This window comes from Protopterus annectens, chromosome 2.part0 (assembly GCF_019279795.1).
Source record: "Protopterus annectens isolate FY-2018-M chromosome 2.part0, PAN1.0, whole genome shotgun sequence".
NCBI lineage: Eukaryota > Metazoa > Chordata > Ceratodontiformes > Protopteridae > Protopterus > Protopterus annectens.
Window position 1 is genome coordinate 1,721,258,585 of NC_056728.1, and position 24,396 is coordinate 1,721,282,980.

The 24,396-nt window shown below is 44.7% G+C and overlaps 1 protein-coding gene across 1 annotated transcript in view; it reads left to right on the forward strand.

Moving 5' to 3' along the window:
* Positions 1-24,396, forward strand: part of LOC122792877 (zinc finger and BTB domain-containing protein 40-like) — a 1,459,166-nt gene that overhangs the window by 617,294 nt on the left and 817,476 nt on the right. Inside the window, exon 8 of the mRNA XM_044060435.1 lies at positions 9,796-9,970. Coding sequence (XP_043916370.1) covers positions 9,796-9,970 — 175 coding nt within the window. The remainder of the gene's footprint in view (positions 1-9,795; positions 9,971-24,396) is intronic.

Consider the following 24,396-nt stretch of genomic DNA (forward strand, 5'->3'; position numbering starts at 1 on the left):
TGTGCCTAAGGGCTTTGTTTTATTTTTATATAGCTATGTGTATATATATATATATATATATATATATATATATATATATATATATATTGCCTACCTGTTGGGGGCACCTGACATCTGGGGCAAGAAAAACTGAAGAAAATGGCGTTGGATGCCTCTTATATACCCCTGGCGCACTGACGTCAGGGAAGAAGCGACAGCAACCAACGCCAGACCAAGACTTTGGAATTCGGGCCGACTGCGGGACCGCCAGACGGCAGGATAACCCAAGTGTGATGACTGCAGCAGGGTAAACACTCGAACATCTACATTTATGGTAGGTACAAAACTGCACTTTACTGGAGAATAAGCATACTAGCGCCAGTGTATAAGAACAAAGTGGACATGCATAACTGTGGGCAGTACAGAGGTCTCAGACTCACAGTGCATGAAAATGCCGGAGAGGGTGATTGATAAACAGATATGTAGAACATAATGTAGAACATTAGAAAGTAAGATGAGAGATGAGTAGTTTCATGTCAGAACGCAGCCTATTGACCTGTTGTTTGCAGTGAGACATATAGCTGAGAAGTAGCTAGAGATGAATTGAGAGTCCAACTGGGCATTTCTAGACTTGGAGAAAGCATATGACAGGGTCCCAAGAAAGCAGATTTGAGAAGTCCTATGGTGGTTCGAATTCCCAGAAACTGGTAGAATTAGTGCAGGCTATGTACAATGACTTAATGTCTCAAGTACGAACAGTGTTTGGTGTCACAGAGGGGGTCTTTTTGGGAGTGGGTATGCATCAAGGTTCAGCTCTGAGCCCTCTGCTGTTCATACTAGTGATGGACTTCATTCGAAGCAGACAGATCAACAAAGTTGCTGAAAACAGACTATGCGGCATTACAGGTGGAGCACTTATTTTTAAAATCGTTTTTTTCTCAAAACTTGCATTTTATCTGTCTTTGGCCTAGCACTCTTGTGTGGGGTCATTTACTGCACTGTTATAACTTGTTGATACTTGTTAACCTCTGCTATCTCTGAAAAAACAAAAAAACAAAAATAATCTTGCTTTTTTCCCACTTTTCTGAGATTTAAAAAAGTTCAGTTACAGGCTTGCTGTTCTTGAACTGTTTGTAAGTTTCTGTGAGGCCATTTTTTGCTTGGGCTAAAGGAAAGTCTCTCTGTTGATCAGTGGCAGTGAAAAACATTGAGCAGCCTGCCTGCCCCTGTGGGAGTGGTTACTGACTTGAAACTGTAGTTTTATTGGCCATTCTGGGTCAATCCCAAAACTCCTTCATCTTCCTCTCTTAAAACCTGGTTGCCTCGTGGTTTTGGTGTCTTTTCAGGCTTGCTGGCTGTTGGTGAAGCACCCACCAAGAGGAAAACGCTGAGAGAAGAAAGGAGCCACTTTTGAGACTTTAAGTATTTTTCCTCTGTTTATTTGCTAAGTTTTTCTGCATAGCCGCCTATTTTGAGCATTTTCTGGCTTGTTAAATTTGATTTCTGCATTAGTAACTGTATTTAGAGCACAACCTAGAGCTGTTTACTGAATTTCCTGTTTGCACTTATTTTTAAAATCGTTTTTTCTCAAAACTTGCATTTTATCTGTCTTTGGCCTAGCACTCTTGTGTGGGGTCATTTACTGCACTGTTATAACTTGTTGATACTTGTTAACCTCTGCTATCTCTGAAAAAACAAAAACAAAAAAAAAAAATCTTGCTTTTTTCCCACTTTTCTGAGATTTAAAAAAATTCAGTTACAGGTTTGCTGTTCTTGAACTGTTTGTAAGTTTCTGTGAGGCCATTTTTTGCTTGGGCTAAAGGAAAGTCTCTCTGTTGATCAGTGGCAGTGAAAAACATTGAGCAGCCTGCCCCTGTGGGAGTGGTTACTGACTTGAAACTGTAAGTTTTATTGGCCATTCTGGGTCAATTCCAAAACTCCTTCATCTTCCTCTCTTAAAACCCTCTTTTGCGTGGTTTTGCGCGTTTTTGTGCATAGTGCAACAGCGGGCAGCGCCGCCTAATTGGGTTTAAGCTATTCCTGGCTCCACAAAGTCTGCTCTTCACTTTTTCCCTTAGAACTGCTCTGTCTCTGAATTTAAACACCATATTCTCATTCTAAGGCCCTTCACTGGTCCAATTAAGTAATCCTACAAGTTAGCACTGTTAAACCATAAGCACTACTTACTCTTATACTCTGTACGATTACCCTGTCCTCTATTGGTCCGTCTTAAATTCAGTTTCCCTATTACTCTAGCATGTCCAAACATCAGTCAATGGTTTCCTCTCCAGTCCAGCTGGTGAATCTGGGAATTTTGAGGCAATGTTACAACTGTCTCATGTACACGGACAACCCTCTCCTCCTCCAAACAGGTTCAAATATATGTGAGAGATGCAACTATTTAGCCAAACTGGAGGCTGAGCTCTCTCATCTCAAAACTGGTGTAACCAGTCAGGAGGAGAAGGTAACCTCACACAACACAATTCCAGTATCACATAGTCCCACCACATCAGCGAACCAAACACATAAATGCACAAAAACATACTCGGAGGCTCTAAATAAAAATCTACCTAAGCAACAGAGACCTCCAAAGCAGACATCCAAGCAAGCGCTACCTCAAAACAAAACACACACAACACATAACCCACAAAGTCAGTGTGCCAAGCAGCCACAGCCCTTAAGGCTGAATAACACACCTGATACTCTTGTTATAGGTGACTCTATTGTCAGACACACTGGCGTCCCGCTCACCAGGCTGAATAAAGAGAAGGTCACAGTGAGCTGCCTGTCGGGTGCTAGGATCCGACACATAATGCAAGCACTCAGGTCACTCCAAAGCAAATACAAATATGACTCAGTCATTGTACATGCTGGTGTGAATGACCTGAGACGTACCTCCCTGGACTACATGAAAAGAGACATAGAGGAGCTCTCTGATCATGTAGCCCAGGCTGGTATGACCCTGACCTTGAGCAGCATCTTACCCTCACCTAGAATGATGCCACAGTACAAAGACAAAATGATCGAATTTAACAATTGGCTAAAGTTTTGGTGTCATTCAAAGGGGATCCAGTGTCTGTCAGCCTGGGATGACATGCTCGACAAGCCACGTTGCTTCGCTAGGACGGCTTGCACCTGCCACCACTGGGCTTTGGATATTGGCAAAGGCTCTTGCCACCCCATAGTGCCTTTTTAGGCAAGGCTCAAAGTCAAACCCACCCGCATAGACAGCACAAGGAACAAGAAACTAAGGGTAATGCTGCTAAATGCCAGAAGTCTTAACCTCAAGATGCACGCACTCGAAGCTCTCCTCAGTATGGAGAACATCGATATCTGTGCAGTGACAGAAACCTGGTTCAAGGCTCCAGAGAGCACCCCAGCACTACCAGGCTATACCTCATATCATGCTTTTCGCCCCAAAACCGGACGAACCACAAAGGAGGGAGTTTCCATATTTATCAAGGATATCCACACCTCCAGGTTAGTGGCATTGCGAAGTATCGGAGACCATCCATGTGCAACTAACAGTGGGCAAGACTGCTTTTCAGTTTATAGCATCCCACAGACCACCCTCTCAAAGTCAGGAATCCCATTCGGCTTTCCTGAAAACATTGGAGAACATGAAGATCTCTCCGAACACCATTATATTGGGCGACTTCAACTACCCAAACATTGACTGGAAGCACTACTCAAGCCCCAGCACCTTAGCCCAAAGATTCCTGGAAATTATAAACTCAAATGCTATGGAACAACTAGTCACCACTCCCACAAGAGGGGACAACATACTAGACCTGATCATTACCAACATGGGGAATCTATGCTCCACACCAGAAGTATATCCCTCATTGGTAAGATCAGACCATAAATTAATTTCACTGGATGTCCACATCCCGACCCCACCCCAGCCCAGAAAACCACAGTGAAAAACTTCTCAAAGCGAACTTCTCACTTCTCAAAACCGAGTGGAACCCTTCAAGGCCCCAGGGCCAGTGGAAACTACAGCCCAAACTGCAGAATCCTATATAAATGCATTCTACGGACATCTCCAGGAATGCATGGATCATGCTATCCCAAACAAAACCAAGACCCAATCATCCAAAGGCAGGCGTCCAGTCTGGTGGACCCCTGCCATAAATAAACTGTACAACAGGAGGAGGAAGCTACTACATGATAGAGCAAAATCCCTAATAGGGAAGGCATCTCTGATCAGTACTAGCAAAAAATTACAATCCCTCATAAAATCCTCCAAGGCCAGCTTCGAGAGAAAAATTGCACAGGACACCAAAGACAATCATAAGGCTTTTTCAGTTATGTTAGAAACCTGGGATGCAACTCCCAGACTTGTTCTGAGTTGATTCTAAACGACAAAAAATACACTGAACCCACAGACATCACCAATATCCTGGCAGACAGGTTCAGTGCAAACTTCTCCACCCCCTCCCCCCCAAAAGAACAAGTATCTATCCCGGCAGAGGGCTGCCTCCCAAACATCTCAGATGCTCAGGTGAAGGCTGCCCTCTCCAAAGCAAAAAACACTGCTTCCATGGGACCAGATGACGTCCCAGGTTGCGTCCTACATGAACTACAAGAGGAACTAATCCCTCATATAAACAGCTATACAGTCTCAGCCTCACTACAGGATATGTGCCCACAGAATGGCGTACAGCAACAGTGGTCCCACTCCACAAAGGTGGAGCCTCTACGGACCCTGGAAACTATCGCCCCATAAGCCTGACTAGCTTAGTCTGCAAGGCTGTGGAGAGGATCATCATGGAGCTCATAAACAAAGACATTGGGGACCTACAGACACTAGATCCTACCCAGTTTGGCTTTGTCAAGGGCAGATCCTGCCTTTTGAACCTGGTTGACTTCTTTGAAACAGTCACCAAAGCCATAGATGAAGGGAAGGTAGTCCACACAGCCTATCTGGACCTTGCAAAGGCATTTGACACAGTACCCCACTCGGGCATCATAGATAAGCTATCCAGCTTAAATATAAACCCCTATGTCACAAGATGGGTCGCAAACTGGCTCAAAGACAGAACCCACAGAGTGAGAGTTGCTGGAGCCATGTCAGACTCGAAACTGGTCACAAGTGGCGTCCCGCAGGGTTCTGTCCTGGGACCACTCTTGTTCGGTATATACTTTTCCGAGGTACAGGCAAAGGTGGGAGGACAATGGCTCACCAAGTTCGCAGACGACTGCAAACTGGGTGCCATAATCAACTCTCCAGCTGACACAAACATCCTTCAAAAAGGTCTCACAGAGACAGATAACTGGTGCCAGCGCCATGGTTTAAAGCTAAATGCCAAAAAATGTATAGTCATACCCTTTGGCAAAAACAATGTGCCCACAAATTACCACATAGGCGGAAACCCATTAAGTACAGAGAAAGTTATTAGGGACCTGGGGACCCAAGTTGATAGCAATCTCTCCTTTGAAAACCACATTGCCAAAGTGGTTAGAAAGACCTTCTACATAGCCCACCTCATCACGAAGGGTTTCACATCTAGATCAAGATAATCGTGCCCCTTTATTCATCCCTCATCAGGCCCATCATAGAATACAATGCCCCTTTTGGGATGTACCTTACCCGACACCTGCAGCAATTAGAAAGACCCCAAAAGTATCTCACCAAGAGGATCAAGGGTCTCAAACAGATGCCATATGCTGCTCGGTTAAAAAAACTCCAGCTCTACTCAGTTGCATACCGCCTACTTTGAGGCGATCTATGCCTGACATACAAAGCTATGTCAAATCCAGAATTAATGGACAATGCTCCACCTCAGTAAATCTGGATCCCTTAGAGCCACACGCTCGAGGGACTTGAACCTCAGCACAGAAATAAATAGAACTTGCTGGAGGGACAGGTTCGCAACCCAGAGGCTCCCTTCGCTCTGGAATAGAATTCCAGTTCATGTGAGGCAGAGCACCTCACTGAATCTCTTCAAGAAGAATCTCGATAAGTGGATGGGGGATCGTAGGTTTGTCCCAGGGATTACTCCCGTGTCACTATTAGACAGAGGCACAGTAAAGTAAACCTTAAAAAGGGCACAGTATACTCAAATCAAGGGGTGGCGTAAGCCATACAGAATCGGGCTAGGCTTATAATTGCCCCAGGGCAGATAGCCTAGTATGAACCTATGAACCTCAGCAAAGGGTAGGGGAATGGAATGCAAAACTGAAGGCACACAAAATGAATCTAAATATAGATCACATAATTCTAGTGGCAGCAAAAGCGGGGTGGGTCAGAAGAACCTGAGAATTGAAATAGATGGGAAAGTAGTGGACTATGTTAAAAGTTTTAAATATCTGGGAGGACTGGTTGAATAGAAGGGAAGTCTGAATGAGAAGGTCAAAGCTCAAATCAAAGCGTCTGCAGCCAACTTTCATAGAGTGTCAGGGGTCGTGCATGATAGAAGAATGTCAAAGCAGCTGAAATGTAAGGTGTACAAAATAGAGGTGTGACCAGTACTACTGTATGGTACGAAAACCTGAGCAGTAAAGGCAGAGCAGTTGAGAAAAGTAGAAGTGATGGAGATGTGCCTGAGTTGAGTGGTAGGATGCACATTGTAGGATAGACAAAGAAGTTATGAAATTACAGCAGAAGCCAAAGTAGGTTAGTTGAAGACAACAGATTACATTGATTTGGACACGTGCAGAAAATAAGACAATCTGGTGAAGATTTGGATCGACTGGAGGGAGGCAAGAGGAAATGAGGATATCCAGCAAAGAGATGGATGAATTATATGAGAGAAGACCTGAGACAGTCAAGCATGACTGTCAAAGAAGGTAGAAGAATGGCACTGAATCAAGAGAGATGATGACAGTTGATATAACACCCCAACCTCATGTAGAAAATGAGAAGAAGGTGTTATTGGTGATGATTTCAGCAGTCAACACCTCATTAACCAAACACAGAAATAATCAAATAAATGTTATAGTCTGTATCTTACAAAGATTACATTTCTTTACTGCAGTGAGATCCCTTTGAGTGATATTATACTACATTCATATTATTTAATGTCAGAATGTCCTTCTGAAATTGTTCAAGTGCATACCTTTGATTTACTGGGGGTGAGATGGCAGTGGTGGTAATCGGTATGAGAAGCCAGGGCATTAAAGCTATGGCTACAATCCTTAGAACTCAAACACAAAATTTGTGAAAGGCAGTTTCACTCACTGTGGCTTCTATTCAAGGATGGCTTCTAATTGAAGATGTATGGCATTATGGTTTACCAGTCACATGTTTTGGCATCATTTGAAATGTATCTTGAAACTTTTGCCTATTCTAAGTCCATTAACTCTATTTCCTCTGTATTTAGGTTAATAGTAGAAGTAAAGCAGAGCTGTCTTTTATCTGCTGCTGTTTTTATTGGTTGTTAGTCCATTATAATTGTATTTTGAACAAAGGCTGAATAATTTATATATAAAACATTGTAATCATATAGTATTAACTCGTGCATTCAGTTTTTCTCAAGATTATAAATTGGAAGTGTTTAATTATCTAATAGATTTTTCTTTATGTTCTTATGTTCAAAGTGGTGTAGGACCTATTTTCTGTTTTGGGGGTTTCTTAGTATTCTTTGTGCAAACTCAATTTACTATGATTCTTGTCATTTTTGGTGTCATTTTTAAATTTTGTAACTTAAAATCTGGTTTGTGTTATGAATTTTCCATATGATTCTTACACAGACTTTTAAAAGATTTTAGAAGCTGTGGTTACTTCTTACTCCTGTGGTTAAGTAGTTCTGTTGAAATGTTATGTTCTTCATGTAGATCACTGTTGTGGTGGCCAGACTTGAACATCTGCAGTCATGCTAAGTTGGTAACATAACAGTACTTTTCCCCCTTTCTTGTGTTTCCATTGCAAAGCATGCTTGCTCCAGCTCGTTATCTGAATTAATTCTATATGTTGCTTTATAACTTTGTGTTATGGAGATAAAGCGCATCTTAGATAACTTGGTTTATAACAATTTCGTGTAAGGACTCTACTAAATCCCTTTTAGTGTTATTGTACAAACATTGTTAATTTTATTAAATAGCATACACTGCATTTGTGATAAACAGATTATGTTGACAAGTAAATTTTCTGGTGAATTGAATTTGTTTAACAAACTACAGGCCTTCTAGTTAGGAGTTTCATGTCCTTTGTTTTAGTAATGCTTTAGATTTATTTTGTAAAGTACATGTTTGATGACTGAAAAAAATTTGTCAGAAGCCAGTATGTTTGCCTTGCATGTACTAGGTGACGTTTACACGACTTAGCTTTAGATTTAGTTTAAAATTTCCTAGCAGATTATGTTTATTTTTCCTTATTTATTTTTTTAATCTCACTTTGCCCCCATTGCCTGCCAATAATCCCTTTCTCAGCCATTTGATCAATTTATTCATTTTCTTAGCTGTGAGAGCCAGCCAAATGGGGACATTATTCAGATGTCCATTGGAGTGGTTTAATTTTTTTTTTTTCACATTTTGTCCTCCTTGTATTGCATGTGTACAAGTAAGCTACTTGCAAGTGAGCATGCAGTGTTTTGACCTTGCCGGTCAGTCCTGCTTCTGTGAAGTCATATTCCAGCAAACAACCCTACCCCTGTACCTTAAGGCACCACAGGCTGTCCTCCCTGGTCTTCACCAGGGGTTATCCAAATAGTACATGTACCCTCCATAAACAACCCCCCCCCCCGCCACACACACATGTACCCATGAGAGAGAAATTGACTGCACCCCTTCATTACTTCCCTTCCTTCCCTGGCTATCTTAGGTGTGAGAACAGCTGATCAGACTGATCACTTGTGTTGCAGTCAGATCTCCAAACATCTGCACCACTGGGCCAGGCCTGTTAATTTTAAAGTAAAGTTTTGTTTCTTTCTTACATTGTGACCCTTTCATAATGAAGTAATAAAAATTTGAGAGTAGCTGTCAGTATAAAGTAATTTCAGAGTTTAATCAGAATGTTTCCTATTGTAGAGGCAATCACTCTGCCATTATATTGCAAGGGTAAAGGGAAAAAAACATTCCATATCCAGTTTGCAAGTACTGATTGGCAGTGGAACAAAATGCTACGCACTTGTGTTTACCTGCGCAACAGAAAATTATAAATTTTATTTTGGATCCATTTTTTCATTGTTAGGGTTCTTATGAGATATATACCAGGTGTTCATTGTGATCATGTTCAAACTTTGATAATTAAAACAGTTGAATTCCTTCTTGTAGACTAGGGTACAAGGTTTGACTCCATTTTCTTGCTCTTTAACTGAGCAAGTCACTTAACCAGTCAGTGTTCCCAGGTCACCCCTGAAAAAGGACACTAACATTCTTTGGGCTTAGAGAGAGAGAGAGAGAGACTAATGGTTAACAAATGTATAAAAAAATCACTGATGATTGTATAGTAAAGTGCCATTTTACTATTACTGGCCATTCCTAGACAAGCTGGATGACCATGTGAATCCCTTCGTTAGCTACCATGGCTACAACAGATTCTGACAAATTGGAAAGCATTCTCCCTTTACCACTTTATCATTTAATTTGTGGTGAAGGATGTTCATTAATTGTAATACACTGCCTGTTTTTAAATACATGATCTCTTAATGTTTATTCTTTATTTTGTGGTCTTTCAGGGTTATTTGATTATTTTATTCTTTGTCTAATTCTGTTTTAAAATAATGGACAATATAATTTAACATGGAGGACTTCTTTTCTGAATAAGACTCAGCCATGTTTTTGTTCTGTGCTGTTATATGTTTATATTCTGCTGTGACATTTGACAAGAGTACAGTGATTACATTTAACCTTTGAGCTGCCTCTTTCTTTCAGGTAATTTTTAGTTGTTGCGTTGGTGAGTCACACAAAGGTGCCATGAGGAAATTGTTGCATCGAGTAGAGCAAGATAAAGCACTTAGCCCAGACACTCTGTTGCGACTTTTGCACCATATAAAGGAGTCTTTTCCAAGTCTGAAGTTACTTCTGGAACAGCTTAAAAGACAGACAGGTAAAGACTAGGGTATACATTGTGAATGCTTGATTGTGCATTTATTTATTTTATTTATATCATTAGATCTGAAGTAGTTTACTTCATTTTGTCTTTAACCTGTGGGATACTGGATCTGTATCGGATCTGAGCTGGCAACTTTACTAGCATCTGCTCCAAGCTCCTCCCCATTCCCATAATACACCTCCACTACCTTCCAATCTCCAGATCTTGTTTGCCGTGAATAGCTTATGCATCGTGATCTCTAGAGCTCCAGGATTTCAGTGAGTAAAAACTTTAAAATATCTCTTTTTTTCTTTCAAAAATTTTAGATAGCGATAGAGTAGGTTTCCCTTTCTCCTCCCCTTGCTTGGTGCATCGAGTTTTATAGTTTTAGGGTAGTTAGCCTAGTTAGAGTAGTTGTGTGTATTTTTACTTCCCCTCCCCCCTCAGTGTGTTCTGTGTGTGAGTGTGGTGAGTGGGTGTTTTCAGCAAGAAAGAAATAATATTTTCTTTTATTAGTTATTCTTTCTTCTGACATTATGGCTGACAAGCCTATTTTCAAAAGATGCACTGAGTGGGGCCATAAGTTATCCCCTGTGGATGGCCACACTCTGTGTGTTGTGTGCTTGGGCATGGCCCATCTGAGCACAGACTGCCCTATATGCGTGGGGTTCAACCCGCATGCCATTAAAGACAGGATGGCCAAGTTGGCCCTGAAAGGCCTTCTTCCCCCTTCTGAGACTGTTGCCTCATCTTCGGCTTCGGTCACAGCAGCTGCTGTGGCCGCCTCTCCTTCTTCTCTTCCCATGGCTTCTCCTCCCTCCCAGGCTGGGACTCAACCTCCTCTGCAAAAACCTGTGGAAGCGGAGTGGAAAAGGGGCAGAGAGAAGGCGAGAAAGTCGAAGTCAAGGGAAAAGCATAAGAGGTCTCCGGACCTCCCTTCACCAGTCAAAACTTTAAGGATCCGTGACTCCCCTCAGCTCCGATCTCCGAGGTTCTCCCCGGAGCCGGAGGAGACACGCCCAGCTTCTAGGGCCTTGGTGCCCCAAAATGCAAGGTCGGAGTCTGTGGCCTCGTTGAGGTCCACCTGGTCTTTGAGGTCAATATGGATAAAATGATGAGGAGGTTCATCTGTACTCAGATACAGGTGGGGGTCTTGCCAGCCCCCTCTCCCTTAGGAGGGGAGAACTCACTTCCTTTTTCCAGCTGATATCTCCTTCTCCGATCTGTCCATCGGGTTCGGAGTATCTGGATCAGAAGATGGCTTTAGTCAGGGGTCATCGCCAACAGTACCTGCTTCCTCAATGCCGACAGCTGCCTGGAGCGTGTCGGATCAGACCAGCTGGAATCCGAGCCACTCTTGGAGCCGGAGCTTGGGTGTCAGATCCGAGGAAGTGGAACTTTTTTCATCGGCTCTGCCTTTGTCAGGCCAAGTTCCTTCCCTCAGAGCTCTGTCCACTTCGATCCCGGCTCCGATTCTCTCATCTGACGCGGGGAGATTAGCCTCCTTATTGGTTTCTCAGGAGGTTCGCTATCCTTCGGCGTTTGACGTGGTAGAAAGGGATGTTCATCGTGCTATACTGCTGCAGTCATCACACTTTGGGTTATCCTGTCGTCAGGCGGTCCCGCAGTCGGCCGAATCCCAAAGTCCTGGTCCGGCATCGGTTGTCGTCGCCTCTTCCCTGACGTCATTACAACAGGGGTATAAAAGAGACAGCCGACGCCATTTTCTCCAGTCTTTCTTGCCGCGCGGTGCCCGAAGTAGAAGCAGTTCGCAAGTGCCGGTCGGCCAGCTCCTGAAATTTTCGAATCGAGTTTCAGCCCGAAGTCTTCTCTAAAGCTAAGTACCCCGTTGGGAAAACTTTTCTTGCCTCAGACCGATGTCAGACACAGTTAATAATTGTATTTCTTGTGGGAAGCAAATACCTCATAAGGATTTTCATTCTTATTGTATTCCTTGCCTAGGCCCAGACCACGACATCTCTGGTTGTCGGTTTTGTGCTAGGTTCAACAAACGTACAATTAAGCGTCGGGCAGAATTCGCCCAGCATTATTTTGGCAGAAAATTTAACTATAGCATGCCGTCGAAGGAGCCGACATCAGCAATGATTAAAAAACACAAAGATAAGGACCGTCAGCCAAGGCCAAGACCAGATACCGAGGCCTCAGCAAGGCCTGACATCGGTTCTCCGGTTTTCAGCGAGGCGCCTTCGCAGCCCCTGACTACCGCTGATTCAGAATTTCTGACGGCATCCCAAACCGAAACAGTTGGGCCTCAGGATCCGGTTCCACCTCACTCCTCGGACACCAGCCCCGACGGGAATCTGGAAATTTTGGATAGGCCTTCGGTCTCAGAGGGTGTTTTCAAACCGACAACTGCCTCTGCCAAGCCTTATGCTAAGCTCAAAGCCCCCTTGAAAGTTAGAAAACCGGGGCCACACACCCGCCCACAGGCCCCTATGCCTAAAAAACAGATGCTTAAGATGGCCGAGGATTTAATTACCCTTATCAGGGGATCCCAACCCCCACCTGACAAAAGGCCTAGACTGGAGGAAGATTATCCTTCCTCTGACCAAGAATCCATTTCCTCAGCTAACTCTGAGGACCAGGATTATTCCTTCCCTCCTTATGAAGACTCAGATGCTGAAGAGTCCATTCCCTCTATCTCCCCCTCTGAAGACTACTCTTTTGGGGTAACTTTACACACCATGAGAGAACACTTCCACTGGGAAGGCCAAGATTACTCTGACTCTAAGAAAAGACTCCGTGAGTTTCTTCTTCTTCCACAGCATAGACCCCTGGCAATTCCTCCAGTTTTAGACATTTTGGATGATGTTTACACCGAATCTAGTCTAAACCCAGATTCCTTACCTCCTGCACCAGCTAAACCACAGATACTACCGAGTTGCTGATTCTCATAAGTTTCTATATAAAAGCCCTGTTGCAGACCCCAAAACCATTTCCCAGGGTCCCAAAGGGGTTAAGGCCTCTACTGCTAAGAATCCACTACCTTCTGAAAGAGATTCCAGAGCATTAGAAAGATGGGGAAGAAAGTGTATACGTCTGCCACTTTGGCCATGAGGGCCTTAAACTGCCAATTCCACATGCTAAAATACCAGCAGTACTTGATCACACAGTTAAAGAAGAAAATGATCCCTCAGACAGATCAACCTGATTTCAAAGAGATGCAGGATTTGCTGCATGCAGCAGAACAGGTGGGAAAACATACCTTACAGTGTGGTTTTGATTCATTGGAAGCCTCATGTAGAGCAGCTGTCACAGGATCTGTAATACGTAGACATGCTTGGCTAAAAGAGCAAGCCTTACCAGAACATGTCAAAACAAAGTTATTGGATGCTCCATTGCAGAAAGATGTGTTATTTGGTGTCAAAGCAGAGGAAGTTTTAAAGAAAATGGAAGAAAAGGCAAAATCTATGCAGACAATTAAAGATTTTTTACAGGTACAACCTCCTCGTTCCAGAAACTGGCCATCAAAAAACTGGTCCTTTCCTGCATCAGGCAGACCCCAAAGGGATAGGTACAGATGCCCAAGGGGCAGAGGACAGCCACAAGGTTCTTTCAGGCCTAGACAATGGCATACAACAACTCAAAAAGGTGGAGACGAAAGATCTCAACCCTTCAGGAAACAAACACAATGACTTCCCTCTTCGCCTGCCAAGCAAAATTGCCCTGGCAGCACCTTTGGGAGGGAAACTGGCTCTATTTCCACAAAATTGGCGCATCATAACAAAGGACAAATGGATTCTGGACATTATTACCCGAGGCTACAGATTTCATTTCCACACTTTACCTCAGATGAGAGGCATGCCGAATCTGCCTCCAAACCAATGGGCAGAGGCTGAAACGCAAATTTCAGCTCTCATGGATATGAAAGCAATTCAAAAGGTACCTACAAAAGAGCAAGGTCAAGGTTTTTACTCGAGACTGTTTCTAGTCCCAAGAAAGACAAAGCCTGGAGGCCCATCTTAGACCTCTCAATTCTGAACACATACCTGGAGGTATCCAAATTCAAAATGTTCACACTACAGCAGCTCCTTCCCATGCTGGAGAAGGAGTCTTGGCTGGTAACGTTGGACCTCAAAGAGGCATACCTGCATGTCCCTATCAGACAGGATTGCAGAAGATACCTCAGATTTTTGGCAGGTACAATGCATTATCAACTTTCTGCATTGCCCTTTGGCTTATCTACTGTGCCCAGAGTATTTACGAAATGCCTGGCATCAGTAATTGCATATTGCAGACAACTAGGAATACAAATTTATCCATATCTGGACGACTGCCTGATCCAAGCGGATAGCAAGGACATTCTATTACAGCATTTGGCTTTTGTAACACAGCTGCTCATTTGCCTAGGTTACACAGTAAACAAAAAGAAGTCAAAACTAATACCCTCGCAACAGATAATATTCCTGGGTGCCAGCTTAAATACAACGGCCCAGATGGCTTACCTCACGCCAGACAAACAAAAACAATTGACTCAGTACTTCAGAAAGATAGCAACTTTTACCCAGCTCACTGCAAGGAAAATCCTGCAGGCATTGGGGTTCATGGCATCATGCATTCATCTAATCCCATATGCAAAGCTGCATATGAGAAAATTACAATGGTACCTGAAAAGTGTATGGTCTCAACACAGGCACAGCCTCGAAACAAATATACCTATCATTCCCTGCCTTCAAAAAAAGTTCCTATGGTGGGCTCAAGCATGTCAAACAAACAAGGGTCTTCCTTTCGTCTTACCTCCAGCAAACCAAAGCATGACAACAGATTCTTCAGACTACGCCTGGGGAGCACACATGGCAGGACAGTGCATACAGGGCAAATGGTCTGCAAAACAAATGCATCTTCACATCAACCAAAAGGAGATGCTAGCTGTGCAAAATGCACTGACAGCCTTCAAGGACCTCTTGCATCCAGGACAACTTCTAATAAGGACAGAAAACACCACAGTTATGTGGTACATAAACAAACAGGGAGGAACACACTCCTACCCTTTATGCAGACAGGCTGTGACCTTATGGAACACAGCTTTGACCTACCAATTACAACTACAAGCACAATTCCTGCCAGGAAAGGAAAACATATTGGCAGACAAATTAAGCAGAAATATGGCAGACCCTCACGAGTGGAGACTACACCCACAAGTATTTTCAATGATAACTCAAAGATGGGGATGTCCAGACATAGATCTATTTGCCCCCCCCAACAATTGCCAATTACAAAAATTCTGGACAAGGACTTATCACTCCCTAGCCTGGAAAGTGGACGCTCTATCATTCAGTTGGACAACACTGACAGTCTATGCCTTCCCTCCACTACCTCTATTGACCAAGGTATTATTGAAGGTCAGATCAGAGAGACCACAAATGATCCTCATTGCTCCGGACTGTCCACGCCAGCACAGGTACCCATTACTAAGGAACTTGACTCACAGCCCTCCATGGATCTTGCCTCAATTCCCACTACTGTTGACTCTATCAAACCCGTCACAGCCAGCTCAGAACTTTAAATTTAGCTGCATGGAGAATTCCTTAAATTATCAATCAACACTTCTCTCAAAGGACGTCCTGAATGTAATTATGGAGGCCAGGAGGCCCAGCACCAGGAAGACTTACTCAGACAAATGGAAAAGATTTTGTGCATGGCACCAGGCTAAAGGTCAAAATCCTTGGATACCAAACATTCCTCACATACTGCAATACCTAACTGAGATGCTACACAAAGGCCTTTCCTTCTCCTCCATTAAGATCCATGCTTCAGCCATTTCAGCTCAATATAATACGGATCTCCCAATTTTCTCACACCCTTTACTTAGCCAGTTTCTCAGAGGGGCTAAGAATATAAGACCCCCCAGAAAACCACCAACACCAACTTGGGACCTGAACTTCTTTTTAGAAAAGTTAACACTACCTCCTTTCGAACCAGCATTCTCAGCAGAATTGCAATACTTGTCTTGGAAAACAGCCTTGTTACTGGCTATTACCTCAGCACGCAGGGTCTCAGAACTACAGGCACTTATGACAGTGGAACCTTTCATCATTTTCCATCAGGACAGAGTCTCTTTACGAACTAACCCTACCTTCATGCCCAAGGTAGTATCCAGTGTGGCTTTGAATCAGACCATTAATTTACCCACCTTTTATCCTAACCCACAGAATAAAGGAGAAAGGCACCTTCACTCTTTGGACATTCACAGACAGCTACGTTACTATTTAGATAAGACAAAGATCTTCAGAAAAACTGACCAAGTCATTGTATCATATGCTGCAGGTTCACAAGGAAAGGTTATTTCAAAACAAACCATCTCCAAATGGATAGCACATTGTATCCGCTTTTGCTACTCGCACTATGGGAAGGCAGTGCCTGTCAATATTAGATCCCATTCTACCAGGGCTACTGCAACCTCAGCAGCCTTTCCCAGAGGGGTTCCAATCAAAGACATTCTGGAGGCAGCTACTTGGAGTTCAGTGCACACCTTTACCAAGCACTACCACCTTCCATTATACTCAAAAACCAGAGCTGGTTTTGCCACTGCAGTTCTGCAGGGCATCCTAGCATCACCTAACCCAGTTTAGTACCAGCCACCCTTCCATAGCTTTGGGATTCTACCCAAGTGTGATGACTGCAGCAGTATAGCACGATGAACATAGTACAGTTTTGTACCTACCATAAATGTAGATGTTCGAGTGGTTATACTGCTGCAGTCCAGGTTACCCTCTCTCCATCCCCTCTACATACCAGGGTGTTAGTTACAACTCCATGTACATCAATCTGTTGGATGCATGTCTATATGGTGTATTTGCTAACAGCTAGTACTATTGCTTATCTACTAAGGTATTGTTGCATAGCTATTGTATTGCCTTCCTAGTTGGGGGCACCTGACATCTGGGGCAAGAAAAACTGAAGAAAATGGCGTCGGCTGTCTCTTTTATACCCCTGTCACACTGACGTCAGGGAAGAGGCGACAACAACCGACGCCGGACCAGGACTTTGGGATTCGGCCGACTGCGGGACCGCCTGACGACTGGATAACCCAAGTGTGATGACTGCAGCAGTATAACCACTCGAACATCTACATTTATGGTAGGTACAAAACTGTACTTTCTCTCTGCTGGATTGAGACCCTTGATTGCCCCCTTGGACTCCACCCAGACCCCCTCGGCTCTTTCTACGGTCCCCATCATTTTACCAGAGGGACAGCCCATGCTCGAGGAGCCCCAGATGGTTCCCGTGAGGAACAAGTGGCTTGCAAACTCCCCCCGGAGAGCCCCACCAGGGAGGTGCCTCGCAAGCATATGTGCAAGAGGAGGCACATGGACTCCCTCGAGTCCCTCACCAAGGATACGGACTTGGATGATGGAGAAGGTTCCCCTAGGTCACCTCCCGAGGATGTCTCCTTTGGAGACATCACAGAAATTCCACACCAACGGTGAGGTTGGTCTGCCCCCAAACCTTCTTCTGTCGAGTCCATGTTCCTGGAGGCTTTTGACATGGGCCCATCTACTTCTTGGGTGTCCCCTCCCACGGATCCTTTGGTGGACCTGGTCACCTCATGGGCATGAAAGGAGCCGAACACTGTGGAACCAATTCCAAAAAGACCCAACAAAATTTTGACCCCCCCCCCACAGACAGGCCAGCATGGAACAAGGGCTCAGTTGCGGGTGATGGACCGTCCAGGGAATAGGGTTTACACTTCAGCTACCTTTTCAATTAGGGTACTGAACTACCTGGCCCATGACACCAGACTCCAACGCGACCTGGTAAAGGAGCTAGAGGAGTCTCCCCTAAGTCCATGTCGCAGGTGGACAGTGTCTCATTCTCCGCGAGGATGGCCACTTTGAAAGCAATCTCCAACACGTCCATGCGACTCCTTTCACATGCAACTGAAGGAGCGGCTAGGGCGGCTGGGTCCGTCGTGTCTATGAGGCGCAATGCCTGGCTCAGATTATGTCAATTTTCAGAAGCTTTTAAGGCGTCCTTTGCCAATGCCCCTTATGACGTCTCTACTCTCTTTGGTAAGACCGTCAAAGAGACATTAGTCCAGAGTGAGAAGGATGGGAAGACACTGTCTGCCATCTGGATCTGCTTCTTGAACCCTCAAAGGTCTTTTTCCTGGAACGATAGAGGGCAAAAGAAGATGTGGTTCCAGAAATCACAGTATTCTCGGGACACTCAGGGCTCTTCTTCCCCCAGAGGCAGAGGGGGACAGAATGGACGCTGGCCCAGAGGCAGAGGGGGTCCAAGGAGTTTTGGGTCTCAAGAATCTTTCTCGGATGGACCCGGGCAGCAACCCTGAGGGGTGGCCCGACTGCTCTACTCTGGAGGCAGTCAGCGGATGATTGTCCTTGCACCTAGTGGTATGAGAGTCCATAACATCAGACCACTGGGTGCTTCAGATCATATCCAGAGGATACTCTGTCCCCTTTGTGGGTCCCTCCAAATCTCCCAAACACCTCCCGGATGTACCACCATTGCAAAGGGAGGCAGCAGCACAGGAAATTTCCAAGCTGCTGGAAAAATGAACTATCGAAACCGTTCCCTCAGTCTGGATCAGGCTTCTACTCCAGGTTCTTTTTGGTGCCAAAGAAAACGAGAGACTTAAGGCCCATTCTGGACCTTTCTACTCTGAACCTGTCTGTTGCCAAAGAGAAGTTCCAGATGGTCACACTACAGTCCATCATGCCATACCTGCAAGAGATCGACTGGATGTGCTTGTTAGACCTCCAGATGCTTACTGTCACATAAAGATGCACAGAAGCTCCAGGAGGTTCCTCCACTTCCGGCTAGAAGTCAGTCATTACCAATTTTGAGCCCTACCCTTTGGTCTTACCACAGCCCCCAGGGTGTTTAACAAAGTGATGGCAGTGGTAGTGGCTCACGTGATGCTTCAGGGGATTCAGGTCTATCCGTACCTGGACGATTGACTCCTCACTGCTCCCACCAGGCATCTATTCTCCCAAACCAGGGATTATTTCCTGATTCTTGCCCTGCGTTTGGGGATCACAATCAATGCATCCAAATCACTCCTAGATCCTGTACAGGTGATAGGCTACATTGGCGCCAGGATAGATACTCTACAGTGCAAAGTCTTCCTTACCTCCTAGAGAGTACAAAATATGAGGATGCATGTCTCCCTGATCTACCACTCTCATCTCCCAACAGCAGAATTGGTGTTGAGGGCCTTAGGCTCAATGGCGGCGACCGTAACTCTTCTCCCATGTGCCCGGTTACACATGAGAATTCTACAGTGGACTCTAGCTGTACAGTGGTCCCTGTTGGAACTGCCATTGGCATATCCAATTCAACTCAGTCGAGTCTGTCGGTCATCCCTCATATGGTGGATGTGTTCTCAGGACATTTTAGTGGGACGACCCTTTGTTCCAGCCCCGGCCCAAGCCACAGTGACCACGGATACCTCCCAACGCAGGTGGGGGGGTGCATTGTTCGGGCAGAGCAGTCCAAGGCCTGTGGTCCCCTGTAGAGACCAGCTTGCACATAAATGTCGTAGAGATGAGGGCAGTCCTTCTAGCGTTGCAGGCCCTTCATGCCTTTCTTCCTCTGGGAACGATTGCAGTTCAGTCAGACAACATGTCACTGGTCTGGTATATCAACAAACAGGGAGGGACCAGATCTTACCCCCTTTGTTGTGAGGCCATGAGAGTGTGGAAATAGACGATCTCCACCGGCCGCTTTCTCATCGCAACGTACATTTCGGGACGGTCCAACATTCTAGCGGATAGGCTAAGTCGGACTATTCTGATGCCTTACGAGTGGTCTCTGAATTTTTCAGTAGAGGAACAGATCTTCCGCGAGTGGGGTCAACCTTGCTGCAATCTCTTCGCATCTCCTTCCAACACGAAGTGCAGCGAGTTTTTCGCTTTTAACCCCCTGCCAGGGGAGTCCCCCAGAGATGCTCTAGTTTCATGCCTGGCCTCCCGGTCTTCTGTATGCTTACCCGCCAGTACGTCTTATTTTGAGGTTTCTACAGAAAGTTTGTCGACTGGGGAGCAAAGTGATCCTCATTGCCCTATTTTGGGCTCGCCAGATGTGGTTTCCCTTCCTTTGGTCTCGCCTTCTGGCTCCTCCTTGGATCCTGGATCCCATTCAGGATCTGATTTCACACCCTTCGGGAGTGCCTCATCTGAATCTGGACAGTTTGAAGCTCACAGCTTGGCTACTTCAGTTCCTGTGATTGCTAGGACTCCTGGACTATCCTCCTCAGTTAGATCTATTTTGGTGGCTGCTCATAAGTCTTCGACCAGAAAAGTTTATCGCAGCAAGTGAAAACGTTTTTCCTTTTGGGCCTCTCAAAGGAGTTTAGACCCCTTCACAGCTCCTATTTCTGCCATTGTTGATTTTCTAGCTGATATATTTCAACACGGAGCTAGTTCTTCTACGGTCAAGGTCCAGTAGGCTGCCATTTCTCATTTTCATGTGGGTGACAATTCTGCCTCTTTAACCTCCTCCAGACTGTGTAAAGCCTTTATTAAAGGCACCTTTTTGTTACGCCCCCCGATCAAGGATCCTGTTCCCCCTTGGGACCTTACTATGGTTCTTCAAGCTTTGGTCACTCCGCCTGTTGAGCCTGCTGCAACAGTAGATCTGAAATATTTATATTGGAAAACAGCTTTTCTGGTGGCTGTTTCCTCACCCAAAAGGGTTTCAGAACTGCAGGCCTTGTCCATCAAAGTTCCTTATATGATTTTTCATAAAGATAGGGTTTCCCTTCGGACCAATCCATCCTTTCTTCATAAGGTGGCATCGCCAGTTAATATCAATCAGACCATCAATTTGCCTGTGTTCTTTCCTAATTTTACTAACAAGATGGAATACAAACTCCACTTGTTGGATGTTCATAGATAGTTACGGTTCTGTTTACACAGGGCAAAAAATTTCTGTAAATCTGATCAGTTGTTTGTATTCTTCTATAAACCCTTTTTGGGGAAACCCATCTCCAAGGTCACTATTGCTAGATGGATTTCTTCATGTATCCTTCAGGTCTATAAGGACAGAGGCATGTCTCCTCTGGGTAAGGTGAGAGCATATTCCACTAGATCGATGGTCTAGAGTGTCTTTGGATGATATTTGTTCTGCAGCTACTTGGTCCTCGTCTCATACATTTATTTCTCATTACAAATTGGATTTGACTTCCAGAAGGAAAGCATCCTTTGGTTCCGCGGTGCTACAGAATATCCTTCCATGAGGGCCTCTCAGGAGTTTAGTAGCTGGGGACTCTGTCCCAGAGGTTGAAGACCAAATGAAGTAAACTACTTCAGATAAAGAAGGTATGTACTCACCATAATGTTCCATCTGAGTAGTTCTCCTTCATTTGTCTTCTACTGTCCCTCCCTCCTTCCCCCAGACCTTGGCATATGAACAGCCTATGGGCTGCAGTTGTAGGTCACAAGTATTTTTTCAGGTTGGGTTATCAGTATAAGGTTCAGCAAACTTGATCTGGGGATTGGAAGGTAGTGGAGGTGTATTATGGGTAAGGGGAGGAGCTCGGAGCAGATGCTAGTAAAGTTGCCGGCTTGGACCCGATACGGATCCAGTATCCCGTAGGTTGAAGACAAATTAAGTAGAACTACTCAGATGGAATGTTACAGTGAGTACATAACTTCTTTTTTTGGGTGAGCTGAGTAAAGGCTTCAAGCCCTAAACAGAAGTGGTGGATAGCACATGCTCATATACATGTTACTGGTTTAAAAGATGTTAAAAGAATAAGCTGATACATAAAATTAACATGTATTTATTGTCTTTTGCATTTTTGTTCAGGCCATATACCTACTGGCCACAGACCACAGAAAGCTAGCTATATTATGTTATGTGTATCTGCTGATTCACTGCAGTTAACAGAGGCAGGATTGTATGCAGTATTATTTGTTAACAGGGTTGGGTGAGTAATAGGTTCATAGATTAGTACTAGGCTAACTGTTCTTTGGCTTATTAAAGTGCTTGTGCTCCAGCTTGTGGTGTTACCTCTCATGTTTATTTTACAAGCTAAAAGAATAAGCTGATACATAAAATTAACATTTATTTATTGTCTTTTGCATTTTTGTTCAGACCATATACCCGCTGGCCACAGACCACAGAAAGCTAGCTATATTACATTATGTGTATCTGCTGATTCACTGCAGTTAAAGTGTTGGGTAAGTAATAGGTTCATAGATTAGTACTAGGCTGACTGCCCTTGTGGCCCATTTAAGCCTATCCATTTAACCCATGTGAGAATCAAACCCTGTACTTTGTGTCTGTAAAGCAAATATCTTAACCATTATGCCAACCTCCTTCTCCATATGGACTCCACTGTACCCAGCCCTCTTTTGTGCCCTCCAGCGCTGATCATCAGCTGCTTTTTAGGGCTGCTCCTGTAACTACATTTCTATCTTAATATTCCTGGTACCATCCCCTGGGGCTGGAACAACATCAGTGGCAGGTTAGGATGGGGCAGTGGGTCAGAGTGTAGCAACTGGTAGTATCACATACATTTTTCTGCACACCAGATGATTTTTTTTAATGTCCTGTGTGTAGTTATTATCAATTACATTACTACACACAATGTCAGAAACTATGGTGTTTTTCTGCCTGTCTTTTCCTGTGGGTTGTCATATCCGATTCTGATCCGATGCTAGCCTTTCTTCCAATACTTTTAGCTCCAGTGCTTTTTCTCCTCTACAAATAATACCCCACTCTCCTACTTTACCCTAGATCTCGTTTGCCACCTGAAGAGACAGCAGCTTGCTTGTGAGCTCTGTCAAGGAAAAGGTTATATCCTTTTATCTTGTTTTTTTTTTCCCTGCCTTCCTCCACCCTTTTTAAATGTTTTACTTAGGTTAAGGATTAGGGTTAGGTGTTAGTACTTTGCTGTTAGTGTTTTTTGCTGTGGTGTTCCCATTATTTTCTTGTTTGTAAAAACAAAACAGAAAAAGCTAATTGTATTGTCTCGTCTGTGTGTTTTTGTTCCTGGTAGGTTTATATTTGGCTAGTTAGTTAGATGGTTTAGGGTCGTAATGTTTGCATTGTGTTTTTGCTGTTAACCTTTTTTCCATAGATTTGCCATGGATAAGGACAAGGAGTTTAAGAAAAATGTGACTTGTGGCCAGAAGCTCCTCACACAGGACTCCAATGACCTGTGAGTTTGTTGCCTGGGAGCTCCTCATTTGGACACTTACTGTAGCACCTGTTTAGGCTTCAGGGCCAAAGCACTAAATGAGTGCCGGGCTGAGTTGATGTTGAAAAGTTTGCTACCCTCAAATGCCTCCTCATTGGCTTCAGTTTCTTCTCCCTCCGGGAAACCTAAGAAGGGTAACAGAAGTCACAAGGATTCCTCTAACAACCTGAAAAGCTAGGACATGGATAAGGGAGGACCGCTAACAAGAGGCTACCTCTTCCTCTGATCAGCCAGACCTGAAGACTCACCAGTCATTGACTCCTCTGGCTGCTTCGGTACCTAGGCTGGCTCCACATTCTTGGAGTCGATTCCTGTCAGTGCCGGCTTCAAGGAAAATTGTTTCCCCAAATTCGAGCTTTCCCAGCACCTTTTTAGCCAGTAGATTGGAGAGTTTAGGCAGAGTTCTCTTCCCCATTTTCACCAGTGATATCTAGGGAGTTTACTTCCTTTTCCTTCCCATCCCCACGTCTGATCCGACCCTCCTTGGTACAGGTCCAAGCATCAGAGCCTGGCTCTAACAGAAGGATTCTAAACCTGGGTCATTTGCTTCATCGGCTCATTCCACTTACTCTATAGGTAGTCATCTTCTCCCTGTTGCCTCGGCTCCAGTGCCTTAGGCTTTGGCTCTCATATTCTTTTCCTTCCCCTGGCCCTTCAGCACCAGGGTTTACAGATCTGGGACTCTTACCACTACCTTGATCGACTTTGGTCTGCCTGCTTCAGGCGCCGACCTCTTCTTTGGCATTTCCAACTCTGATGACATTGGAGCCAAGAGTTGGGGGCCAAAGTTCCAGGGTCAGGTTCAGCATTCCAAGTTTTGAAGTAGTCAGTACCTTTCAGGGCTTTGGTACCCGATGCCATTCTCGGTGTCGGGACTGATAGGTCATTTATGGAGCCCGGCATTCATTGAGGCCATTGGACCTGAGGAGTGTTGGCTCTGGATGACTGGCTTCTGCTTCAACTTTCAAAGCCATGGAGAGGATTTTCTGAAAACAGAGAGGCAGAATGGTCAGAGTCAGCTGAAAAGCCTTCCCCATTTATGTCTGTACCTGTGGTCACCCATCGGGTGCCTCTGGGTCAGCGCACGCCTCCAAGCCTCCGTGTTCCCCTGCTGCAAGGGCCCCCCTGTCTCTTCCATCTCCCTCCAGATTCTCCCATCCAGGAGGGTCACGGGAAGAGTTGCTGAAAGTGGAAGCTCTTGGATTCTGAAGTCCTCAACTTAGCTAAGTACGCCGTTGGGGATCCTTTCCAT